The sequence below is a fragment of the Lepidochelys kempii genome, chromosome 7 (genome assembly GCF_965140285.1).
Source record: "Lepidochelys kempii isolate rLepKem1 chromosome 7, rLepKem1.hap1, whole genome shotgun sequence".
NCBI lineage: Eukaryota > Metazoa > Chordata > Testudines > Cheloniidae > Lepidochelys > Lepidochelys kempii.
The window spans coordinates 44,560,496-44,573,216 of NC_136386.1; the positions used below are offsets into that span (position 1 = coordinate 44,560,496).

General features: G+C 39.9%; 1 protein-coding gene across 4 annotated transcripts in view; it reads right to left on the reverse strand.

Annotated features, from left to right (window-relative positions):
- Positions 1–12,721, reverse strand: part of POC1A (POC1 centriolar protein A) — a 109,454-nt gene that overhangs the window by 70,494 nt on the left and 26,239 nt on the right. For all 4 annotated transcript variants that reach the window (XR_012159880.2, XM_073352461.2, XM_073352460.2 and 1 more), the window contains one exon: positions 8,568–8,701. Coding sequence is in view for 3 of the 4 variants with exons in the window: in XM_073352461.2 (XP_073208562.1) it covers positions 8,568–8,701 (134 nt within the window). In the remaining variant the exon portion in view is untranslated. The remainder of the gene's footprint in view (positions 1–8,567; positions 8,702–12,721) is intronic.

Sequence of the window (12,721 nt, forward strand, 5' to 3'; positions counted from 1 at the left end):
GGGTGGAAGAGAGTGAAGCATGGATAGAATCAACCGCCATATCAATAGAAAAAAGGGAAGAGAGGCAGGCCGGCAGGCAGAAGGCTTAGAGCAGACAAGAAGTCATTAATGCTTATCAGAGTGGATAAAAAACATTTATTTAAATTATAAGTTTGTCTTTTTAAAATAAACTTATTTAATGCTAATTCTGAATTTAATACAAAATATGTTAATGCTTAAAATTATAATTTAGTTATAAATGTGAAACATGTTTTGATAAAAGAAGTTTATGTATCCAAAACATTTAAGGTTGTTTTCTTTAATAAAAAAATTTTTATATGCGGTTTTGTGTATTTGTTTAAATTCTGGTTACTATCCTAATGCAGCTTGACACAAAACGTAAGCAAAAAGTTATTTCGTAAATAAGCAATATATCATTCATTTTCTAACATTCTAACAATGTAGAATAAGAATCTGAAAATATTAAGCTATATAATTGCTTAAAAATTTATAGAGTTATAGCATACCATCCTATGTTGCAAAAAGGAGTACCAATCTAGTGTAAAGGCTCTAATTAGTTGTAAATCAACATGTTTTAATTGTTATACTGTAGAACCTCAGAATTACGAACACCTCAGGAATGGAGGTTGTTTGTAACTCTGAAATGTTCGTAACTATGAACAAAATGTTAGGGCTGTCCTTTCAAAAGTTTACAACTGAACAGTGACTTAATACAGCTTTGAAACTTTACTATGCAGAAGGAAAATGCTGCTTTTAATCATCTTAATTTAAATGAAACAAGAACAGAAACCGTTTCCTTACTTTGTCAAAAACTATTAAATTTTCTCTTTTTTTAGCAGCTTACGTTTAACACAGTACTGTAGTCTGCACTTTATTTCCTTTTTTTTTTTTTTTTCCCCCAGTCTCTGCTGCTGCCTCATTGCATACTTCCAGTTCCAAATGAGGTCTGCAGTTGACTAGTCAGTTTGTAACTCTGGTGCTCATAACTCTGAGGTTCTACTATATTAACCAATAAGAATGCACCTTTCTTTTAAAAAATAAAGGAAGTACAAATGGAAATGTTGATTAAAATCAATTTTTTTTAAATCAAAGCTTTCCACCTGGTGATTTATATTTCTGATTTAAAAAATTGCCTTGATTTAAAATGAATCCATCCTAATGCTAACGGGATGGGTGTCATAGAAAGGCCACGTGACTGGGCATGAAAGTGGGAGCTTATGGGCAATGCTGAAAGACCAGATGATGGTCAAAGACATAGCACTCAGCAACAGTAAGAGATAGGGGTCTGCTTAATGGACACCATGTGAAGCACATGGCCCTCTTGGCAAGAAAGTGAGTTGAATCAGGGCAAGAGCGGTGCAGCAGGTCCCACTATGAGGCAGCTAGGACACATTGCCCCAGGGAGTGGGAAGAAGACTATTGTAAGCCTTTCAGAATAGAATAATGTCTTACTGAACCTTGAAAGTCTTCATTAATGAAGATTCCAGAGCCCCAGGTAGGAGAAGACTCTATTGTTTAGTGGATATTGGAGTTAGAGTTTTTCTTAATACTTAACCTACTTAACCCTGAGGTCTTGCAAGCTCACTCCTTTTTGGTTGCAGCTTCCTGTCCTCTTTGCACCACCCCTTTATGTATTTGTAGAGTTATGTCTCCCCTCAATCATTTCATCCAGACTCCCCTCCCTCTTGCATTCCTTGCACATGCAGAACTCCTAGAGCAGGGGTTCTCAAACTTCATTTCATGACTCCCTTATGACAACAAAAATTACTTCACAACTCCTAAAGGTTGTGAAGTAATTTGGCAGGGGGGCCAAAACTGAAGCTCAAGGGCTTCAGCCCCAGGCAGGGGGCCTGCAACCTGAGCCCCGCCACCCAGAGTGAAAGCCCTCGGACTTTGGCTTCAGCCCAGGGCAGTGAGGCTCGGGCTTCAGCCCTGGGCCCGGGCGCCAGTCCTGGCAACTCCATTCAAAAGGAGTCCCGACCCACTTTGGGATCCATTGTCCTAGAGACTTCATGAGGAGCAAAGCATGTTCGATCAGGCCCGCAGCCATTAAGGAAAAAAAGTCAGCCTTACAAGTTCTGCACTCACCACCTCCTATTACTAAAAGGAGTCAGGGAATGGATTTCTTGATGATTACCTGTTCTGCATTCCCTCTGGGGTACCTGGCACTGGCCACTGTCGGAAGACAGGATACTGGGCTAGATGGACCTTTCATCTGACCCAGTATGGCCATTCTCAATTACCCATCTGTATTTTGAAAATACTCCTATGTATTATTTGTTATACATGACTATGAATACTTCTATATAAACACATGCATAATATGGTTCAATTTGTGACACTGCAGAGGAAACCAAGGTAAATCTCTGCCATAGATACCATTTATTTTTTAATTACTGAATTTATGGTGGAATACATTATGTCATTTCTTTGACAAAAAGCAGTTCAGCAAACAGTAATGTTTTCCACAACAGGAGTAATATACAAGCTTTCAAAAAAATTCATAGTTAGAGGCGGCAATTGTTTTAAACATATTATCTTCACTAAGTATTTTACTATTAAAAGGTAAAATAGTACTATTTGTGGTAGCGGTCAGTTACACAGTAAACATACCCGTTAGGTACTATAAGTTGCCATTTAGCACCACCACACCCTTTTATAGTGATTTTGCTCACAGAGAGTCTGAACGTTACAAATGCTGCTGCTGCTAAGTCTTAAAACATTCAGTTTATAAAAAGACACCACCGTAACCTGGGACTCTCATGAATCAGAGACCCAAAATTTAACTTAGGTTCTATCATCTGTTAATAGGATTTGTGCTTTTATTTCCTCCCTCCTGGACCAGTCCACACAAGAGATCCACTTCCTAGACACTACAGTGCAAATAAGTGATGGTCACATAAACACCACCCTATACCGGAAACCTACTGACCGCTATACTTACCTACATGCCTCCAGTTTCCATCCAGGACACATCACACGATCCATTGTCTACAGCCAAGCCCTAAGATAACACTGAATTTGCTCCAATCCATCAGACAGAGACAAACACCTACAAGATCTTTATCAAGCATTCTTAAAACTACAATACCTACCTGGGGAAGTGAGGAAACAGACTGACAGAGCGAGACGGGTACCCAGAAATCACCTACTACAGGACAGGCCCTACAAGGAAAATAACAGAACACCACTGGCCATCACATACAGCCCCCAGCTAAAACCTCTCCAGCACACTATCAACGATCTACAACCTATCCTGGAAAATGATCCTCACTCTCACAGACCTTGGGAGACAGGCCAGTCCTCGCTTACAGACAACCCCGCAACCTCAAGCAAATACTCACCAGCAACCACACACCACACCACAGAAACACTAACCCAGGAACCAATCCCTGTAGCAAACCTTGTTGCCTACTGTGTCCCCATATCTACTCTAGCGACACCATCAGAGGACCCAACCACATCAGCCAAAGGCTCATTCACCTGCATGTCTACTAATGTTATATATGCCATCATGTGCCAGCAATGCCCCTCTGCCATGTACATTGGCCAAACCGGACAGCCCCATGTAAAAGAATAAATGGACACAAATCGGACATCAGGAATGGTAACACACAAAAGCCAGTGGGAGAACACTTTAATCTTCCTGGACATTCTGTAACAGATTTGAAAGTAGCTATACTTGAACAAAAAAACTTCAGAAACAGACTTCAGAGAGAAACAGCAGAACTAAAATTCATTTGCAAATTTAACACCATTAATTTGGGCTTGAATAGGGACCGGGAGTGGCTGGCTCATTACAGAAGCAGCTTTGTCTCTCCTGGAATTGACACCTCCTCATCTATTGTTGGGAGTGGACTACATCCACCCTAATCGAATTGGCCCTGTCAGCACTGGCTTTCCACTTGTGAGGTAACTCCCTTCTCTCCATGTGTCAGTATATTTATGTCTGCATCTGTAACTTTCACTCCATGCATCTGAAGAAGCGAGGTTTTTACCCACGAAAGCTTATGCTCAAATATATCTGTTAGTCTTTAAGATGCCACCGAACTCCTTGTTGTTTTTGTGGATACAGACTAACACAGCTACCCCCTGATATTTTTCTCTTACTATGTCAGCTCAAAAATGGCTTGGTCTGGAAATCTGAAGTTCTGTTTTGTTACCTGCAATGAGAACTATTGTGCAGATATTTTTAGAATAGTTGGGAAGTCAATTTTGGAGAAAGTCACTCACTGTAAAACTTCCAAAACTTTTCATAACCTGATAGAGATTATGAATTCCTGTGTTTAAGCTTTCGTTAACAAGACAGCTTCTAGCTCTTTTTGTTAAAGATAAATAGAAAAGGAATGCTGATCACGGGCGGCAGTTCACCAAGTTAACCTTACCCTCAAAGTCATTCAGTTATTCATGGGCCTCCTGCACCACTCTCCTCCACATCTAGGAAGGAAAACATGTCAGCCACCAGAGCTGCCTGGTAGAGTTCCTGCTCGTGACTGAGAGCATCTATGCACACCCTTCCTACCATAAAAGGAGCAGATGGGGGAATCCTAGACCTAATCTTCAATTCTGTAACTCCTTCAGTGATGCTACTAAAAGACACCATGACCCACCAGTCCTTGAGCCAATGCCATTTTCCTTTCCACAGAGGTAACTGCATACTACAGTGCCTCAGCAGCAAACTCATTTTCCACCCATTTATCCACTGACAACCAGTTGAGTAGTGGATAAGGAAGATGTAGTGGCAAAAATTCACCCTACTGATGGGTGAACACATGATGGCATGATATTTAATCCCTTCTGTCAGGGGATGAGTGGTATTGGCAAAGACAATTACTTCTTTAAAAATGTAGAGGTAAGAAGCCATTACACACCTAAATTATCTTGTCATGGGAAAAACATTTAGATGACTTCAGGTCACAGTTACTAAAAAGAGCATGTATACCAATAAAAAAAGTACATAAATACTTACAAGATACTTCTTCACTGGCTTTTTGACAACAATTAATTTAAAAAAAAAAGTTTAAAAATAGAAAAATAAAAGCCTCCACTTACTATATTTCAAGTGGTATCTAAAAATTTCACTACTTATAAGACCACTATACACAGACACACATGCATCTACCTCAACCCTTCTCCACACACACCGAAAGCCTGGAACTGCATGCAAATTTGATGCTGTCCTCTCTCTATATTTTGACAGCAGATAGCGGAGTAGCACATCCATATGCTGATACACCTGTTTAAAGTGTCTTACAGTTTTAGTCAGTGAAGTGGAGAGTTTCTATAGTTTTACCACTTACCAATCAGGCGGGTAGAAGGTGAGGATTATATGGCCAAAATTAAGATTGCTTGCAGAATCTTAACTCTGCATTTTTGGACTCCTATTTATAAATATAACAATACTAATGTTTTACGTAACCATTTGCTTACAATGTCTACTCTGTTAATGAAGTTGTCTGGAAGTAGTCATTAGAACCTTCAGATAAAGTATACATACAGTGTACATATTTACATTTTTCTAATGACTACCCAAGAACGACTTATAAAGGTCCTGTAACATTCTGTTCCTGTATGATGAACAAATATCAATGGTGGGCCTGCACACCAAGTCTCATTTGTATGAAAGTGAGTGAAAGTATTTCACAACTTGAAGCACTTAAAAACGTGCAGCTACAGCATGATATTTTGCAGCTGCAAGATGCCAGCTCAGAGCTACGAACTCCAGTCTCTCTGATGATCCTTCTGGTATGAGAGGCCAGCTCCATTATAATTAAAGACAGCAATATAAACTTGGCAAGTCTCCCTATTTAAACTAGAGCTAAATCAGCCAGTAACACAAATTCCTTGCACTCCAACAGTTGCGTCAAAGCACGTTTGAAGGAACTCAAATCTTTCTTCTTGAAATTTTCACTTACAAATAACTGTCCCAGAACAGCAATCAGCTGTCAGAAGAACCACCAAATCTGGACCAGGTATATTCTCCCACACAAACTCACAAGTCAAGAATGTCTTCAGAACAAGCTGTTCATCTGAGTAACTAAAAATATATATATATATACATATATTTGTCTTTTAACACTTCATTTTCAACTACAGTGGCACTGACTGAGGAGATGTCTACATTGCCATCAGAGGTGTGACTGCAGCACATGCAGACATCACCAAGCTAGCTTTGAGCTAGCTAGTTTGGGTACCAAAAGCAAAGAAGCCACAGCAGCAGCAGACGGCAGCATGGACTAGCTGTCCAAGTACATACCCAGGGTCCCAGGCAGAGCTGAAAAGCTCATGCTGTCATGGCTTCATGGCTACTGTTACTTAAGCTAATTAGATCAAAACTAGCTTGGATAAGTGTACACTTGCTGCATCTCCCTGTCACTGGGGCAGTACAGACAGCTGTGTTAAGGTTAGAGAGGAAGTGGTAAAGACACAATACATATCACATACACACTTTCTGGGGGGTGAAAAAGTTACATTAAATCAGCCTCTAAATCAACACAGCAGATTTTATAAGGTTGCAGAAGTCAACCCAGGGCCAGAATAGGTCTGTTGAACCAGGTCCTAAGTTAATATACTACTAAGATTGCACAAGAATGTTTGATTTTTTTAGAAAAAATGCTCTCTCTCATCCCCACCTCCTTCCATTACTCCCTAACTGGAGGAACTAGCGTGTTGCAAAGCAGATTATAGCAGTCCGTCACTGCAGAAGAGTTTTCAGCTGTTGCTAATACAACGTAACAAGGAATGCCGGAATCCAGCAGATGATGAGCGGCAGGTCTGATTGACCTAAACCAGACTCAAAACTGAGTGACTTGTATGTCTGTGTCCATATGTATCCAATGCAAAATGGTCAGTCCCATATCTGACTAGCTGATTCAAGAACAGTCTAGTCATTTTTTTAAAATATAGGATCAATCCACACAAATCTACTTATGAAGTCTCCTCTAGTATTGCACAATGCAATACTCAGCTATTCACTACTTTTTCAGATCTGGAACTACTCCAGGCCAAGGTCAAATTCTCTCCTTTATGCAACCACACGGTGGGGAAGAGGGAGGCAGAAAGAAGAAAAAAACAAAGAGAGAGAGAAAGTGTGTGTGTAGAAATCAGGCTCAGACTCCTAATAAATAAGTTCATCACATACTAAAAAGACACTCCCCCTCTCTATGCTTCCCCCTTCTCCTGCTCTCAAACTAGGACTCACTATAAGAGGCACACAGTCCTCACTCTCCACTACCTAGGCCCTCTTTGGTGGTATAGTGGTGAGCACAGCTGCCTTTGAAGCGGTTCACCTGGGTTCGATTCCCAGCCAATGCAATGGGGGGGGGAGGAATAGCTTAGTGGTTTGAGCATTGGCCTGCTAAACCAAGGGTTGTGAGCTCAATCCTTGAGGGGGCCATTTAGGGATCTGGGGCAAAAATTGGGGATTGATCCTGCTTTGAGCAGGGGGTTGGACTAGATGACCTCCAGAGGTCCCTTCCAACCCTGATATTCTCTGATTCTTCCAGTAAATTATTAATGCCCTTGCTCCCCTTAAGTGTTAAGTATGAAAGAAAACGGGGTGTGTGTCTGTGTGTATTTTTTTACATGTCCTGTATTTAGTGGATAGCTTGTTTTTGTATTTCATGTAATTCACCCCAGTATACAGCTTCAGGCTAGGGTTTTCAAAATGGGGCCTACAAGAGTTGAGCTTCCAAATGGGGCTACAAAAGCCCAAAGCCCTTTGACTTTGGAAGTCCCAGCCCTCAGCCAATAAGGACACTGTTGGGTTAAAATTTAAATCGTCACTATCATCATCTTGCAAAATAATATTTTAGAACTTGTTTGCTTTTCATTATTCATGCCTTTGCTGCCTCACTCAGCTTGGACAGTAAAATTAGACTATTTATTTAGATTTAACATTTAAAAAAACACAAGAGCTCCAAGCACTCTGAATATAATTAGACCTACCAACAACAAAACACCCAGCAGCATAAATACTAGAATACAAATAAGTTAATTCTGCCAATCAGGAATATTACGTAATCAAATGAAGATAATTTATCTTAGGCAGCTGCCAAAATGGGAAGACTCCAGAAAAGCTCTCACCCCCAAATCACGCCCAGGAACATACCCCTCCTCCTTCCCAGAAACCCTATAAGACAAAGTAACTAGTTTGTGTATAGAGCCATTTTCCAATATTGATCCCTATGTATGAGCACTTTTTATTTCAGTAGCTGACTCTGAAGGAAAGATTGTTTTACAAAGCAAGTTCTCACAATTTAAAAACAATTTTAAAGCCAAATTTGGATCTGAGGTGTATACTGTCTCCCTTTTTTCCTTGCTTATGAAAACAGTACATTAGATTAATAAGTTACATTTCTTGTCATGTTTTCTCAATATTTCCTCCACCACTACCCCCCCAGATGAAATTTCAGGTTTAATTAAAAATCTGATCAAGGAACCTTAAGAGTTATAGGCCAAGAGAATTGAAGCCTAACACTCGACTCAACATCATTTCTCTGTCCATCTGCTGAGTCCACGTGCTTTATGCATTACTTTACGAAAGTAATAGTGAAGATTCTCCTCACCTGATGACCATGAAGAGTATACAGCAGCCTTCCTTCTAGTAAATCCAGAATTTTAAGGGTTGAATCATTGGAGGCAGTAATGAGGTAGTTTCCAGAGGGGTGAAAGGAAAGACAATTTACCACAGCACTGTGTACTAGAGGAGAAAAAAAAATACATACACACACATACATCCAACATCTGAAACCAATTTACACAGTAAGTTGTCCCCTCCTTCTGCTCCCCCCCCCACAAAAAAAAAAGGTGCAGGCACTTTCCAATACTCTGTTATAATGTGTTTAATGTGTTTTCTGATCATAATTTTCACATTATGCAGGAACTCTTTTCAAAGCATTTTACAATGAGGGTCATATCTTCAGGCCTGGGGAAGAGTAAGTTTTGCCAGTTACTCCAGAGCCCGGTTTGGCCCTATGCATTTTAGGTTTAAACCAGAAGTTTGAACTGTACACCAAGGTCTTCTCTTACCAACAAAAAGGGAACATTTTTCCACTGAGGCTCTACTTTTCTCAGATTCTAAGCCATCTTAAAATGAAGACAAAACATCAAAGCCAGAATCTCAGGGAGAATGTTAAGTAACACTTTTGTGAAAAACTACGGAAAGTGATTTTGTTTTGACTTGCCACTTGTGTCAAAATTTTGTCTTCCTCCAAAATCTGCAGTCTTAGTTTAAGATACTTTGTAAGAGAAGTACCAGCCAGCTTGAAAACATATGTTTGATAGCAGCCCTATTTGAAGGTCTAGCATGAGATGTCTTTATAGTTTCAACAAAACTCACCAGGACATGAAAGTTTGTTAAAACAGTAAAGTAGTATTTTGGGATTTTTAATTTTGAAAACATGCATATCCAGAGATACAAGCCTTTCTACATGGGGGCAGAGCTTAAGAGCGGTACTTGGAAGAGTTTAAAAAAAAATTTTTCAGGAAAAGTCTGAATTAATCTTCTGAATAGTATCTTTTTCAAACCTCTGCAACAAAATGATCTCCTTATATTTATGTATTATAGCATAAATATGCTATTGAGCATGTTTATCTGTGGGAACATATAGTACTTCACATAACGTAGAAATGCTTATGCATATGTGATGTTACAGGATACTAGTAAACACCACTTAAACATGTTTTGAACATGAAGTCAAATTTATCTCTTAGTTACATTATCTAGCTCCAAAATGTTCTAGCGCCTTGAATTTATGCTTTATTATAAAAAGAGCCAGACAACATTCTTATTTTTATTTCAATCCAAGTTGCACATTAAACTTACCTAGTCTTACTACAAACCGCAGATAGAATTTTAAAAGCACGTAACATCTTGCATTAGATTATGAAATCTGAAATAATCTTGTTGAGTTGTAACACAGAATGTAGATATTTCCCCTTAAACATTACTAACAGCTCTCACATCACCAACAATTCTTAAAGTGTCTTTTAAAAAAGAGGCCCAACTGTACAAAAAAAAGATTCTTAATCCAACCCAGGTAACCTGGAAATGATTACTGCCTCAGGTAAACACTTAACTTCACATGTAATTGAAATAATGAATTTAATTCCATCATGTATATATTTTCCCAACTGATGGGCAGTGGGGGGAAAAAAAACCGCAAATATTTCTAGAGACCGAAATTCATCCAGAGATCAAAAATGGAACAAGGTTTTTACTATAGATATATTTTATTTTGGCTCATGTCACAAGAATAGGAATGTTAGTACAGGAACCCATCACAATGGGATAAAATTTCACCAAGTAATAATTTTCTACTGCTAATGAAATGTATATAGCCAAGTAGTATATAGTTGTAGTGGCCAAGCAAGGTACTAACAAACTTCAACAGGACTTTATTTTTTAAAGTGGAAACCTCTTTTCCAAGCTGCTGTTGCACCATCAGTAGATTTCCCTCAGCCTCTTCAACTCCTCCCCCTCCTTCCTGTTTCCTGTCCTTTCAGACTCCCAACAGCCAGTGCTCTCAATTCTAATAATTACAAGCAACATCTAAACAACACATTCCCTCCTCTCTTGAGAAACTCTCCCAATTACAATAAACGTTGTTCTAACCACAGGAACAAATAGGAAACCAAGCACTATATTGTTAACAGAATTATTACACTAAAAACACTATAGACACTAGGTAACATAGTCTCTAGTCCAGACAGGTGGTCGTCTGGGTCTGAAAGGCCATCTCTCAAGCCCCGGTTCCAGTGCAATGTCTTGTTGGTTTGATACTATGGTGAAGTCATCCAATGCAGACTGGGTGTTGGCATAGTCTCCTCTTGGTGCATAAGCAGGTGCAAGATAAGAAGCATCCCATATCACCCATCAGAAAGTCGATCAGTGTAAGGTCCCTTCTTCGCCATGATTTTAAGAGGAGCTGTGAATTTATGAATTCCCCTTTGCATAAAATTCCAGGTTTTTGTATTCTAACAAAGGAACCACACTGAAACTTTGGTTCCTTAGCACCCCGCCGCTTGTCTGTGAAAGCCTTATACTTCGCTTGGTTCTGTTCAACTATTTTTCTCATATCATCCTCGGTTGGGGCATCAGGTCGTGCCTTTAACAATCCAGCAATGTTCAGTTTAGTATTCATCCGTTTCCCATGCAGTAACTCTGCGGGTGATCTTCGCATTGTGGCATGTCGTGTAGCTCGGTATGCTTGCAAGAAATCAGTAGTGAAGGTTATCCACAATCTCCCTTCCAGTTTTGCAAACTCTCTTTCAAACTTCTGTTAAACCGTTCAATTTCCCCATTGGCTTGAGGGTAGTATAGGGATGACCTTCTGTGTAAAAATGTTCCTCTCTCCTAGAAAAGTTTCAAACTCCAAGGAAGTAAATTGACTACCATTATCTGAAACCAGTTCTTTGGGGTTCCCTTCCCTGCTAAAAACTGAAGAGAAGAGCTTAATTACTGTAGCAGAAGAGATTTGCGATGTAAATGCTACCTCAGACCATTTACTGAACTACTCTATTAAGGTGATGGCATAACAACAGTCAATTGGAACAGTATCAAAGGGTCCTACAATGTCAATTGCCACTTTTTCCCATGCAGATTCATGAAGAACAGGCTGTAATAGAGGGGTACATGTCACTGCTGTCTTATCATGGATTTGGCAAGTGACACAGAATTTTATGAGTGCGTCAGTTTGAGAGTCCATCCCTGGCCACCAATACAGATCCCATAGTCGTCATTTGGTTCTGACAATTCCTTGATGAGTATTGTGTGCCAGGTGTATGAGTTTTGACTGTAATTCTTCTGGCACAAGTAGCCGGTGTGTACCTCATAGCACACAGCCATCGAGAAAAGAAAGTTCACCCCGAACTCTAAAATAAGGCAGCAAAACTGGGTCAAGGTTTTTAGGGTGACTGGGCCGTCTGTCAGAAATTCCCATAGTTTTTGTTGAATTGGACACGCTGAACAAGCAGCTTGAAATTGTTCTTGTAACTACAGTAAGAGTGCTTGTAATAAGTGCAACTACTACACCCTCATCCTCCGGTGGATCATCTGGTGAAGGCAAAGGCAGGCGAGAAAGGCAATCAGCTACCACATTTTGGTTTCCAGGTTTATATTCCAGTTCATAATTGAAAGAGTAGTCTTGCAGACCATCTAGTAATACGATATCCTGCTCTTCCCAGTTCTTTCGTGGTGAGCAACGTCAAAGGGCCATGGTCTGTGCGCAACTTGAACATGCGGCCCCACAGGTAAGTTCTCCATTTTTCAGTAGCCCAGACACAAGCAAGTGCTTCTTTTTCGACTGTAGAATATTTCCTCTCGGCATTACTTAGTGTCCTTGAAGAAAATGCAACAGTCCTCTCTGTGCTGTCCTCATGAAGCTGCGTGAGGACAGCCCCAAGTCCATAATCAGAAGTATCAGTAGTTACAATTATGGGCAAGACAGGACTGAATAGTGCAAGTACTGAACTATGTACAATCAAGTCTTTCACCGTTTCGAAACTAGCTTGTGCATCCGTTGTCCACACTAAGGTTGAACTTCCCCGTAATAATTCTCGTAACGGTTCAATGACAGAAGCATAATTGGGAATGAATTTTGCATATCAGGAGGTAAGACCCAAGAAGGAACGTAAGTTTTGCAAATCTGTTGGAGGAGGAACATTTGAAATTGCCAGGATATGAGCCGGATCAGGTTTTAGTCCAGCCTGTGAAATTGTA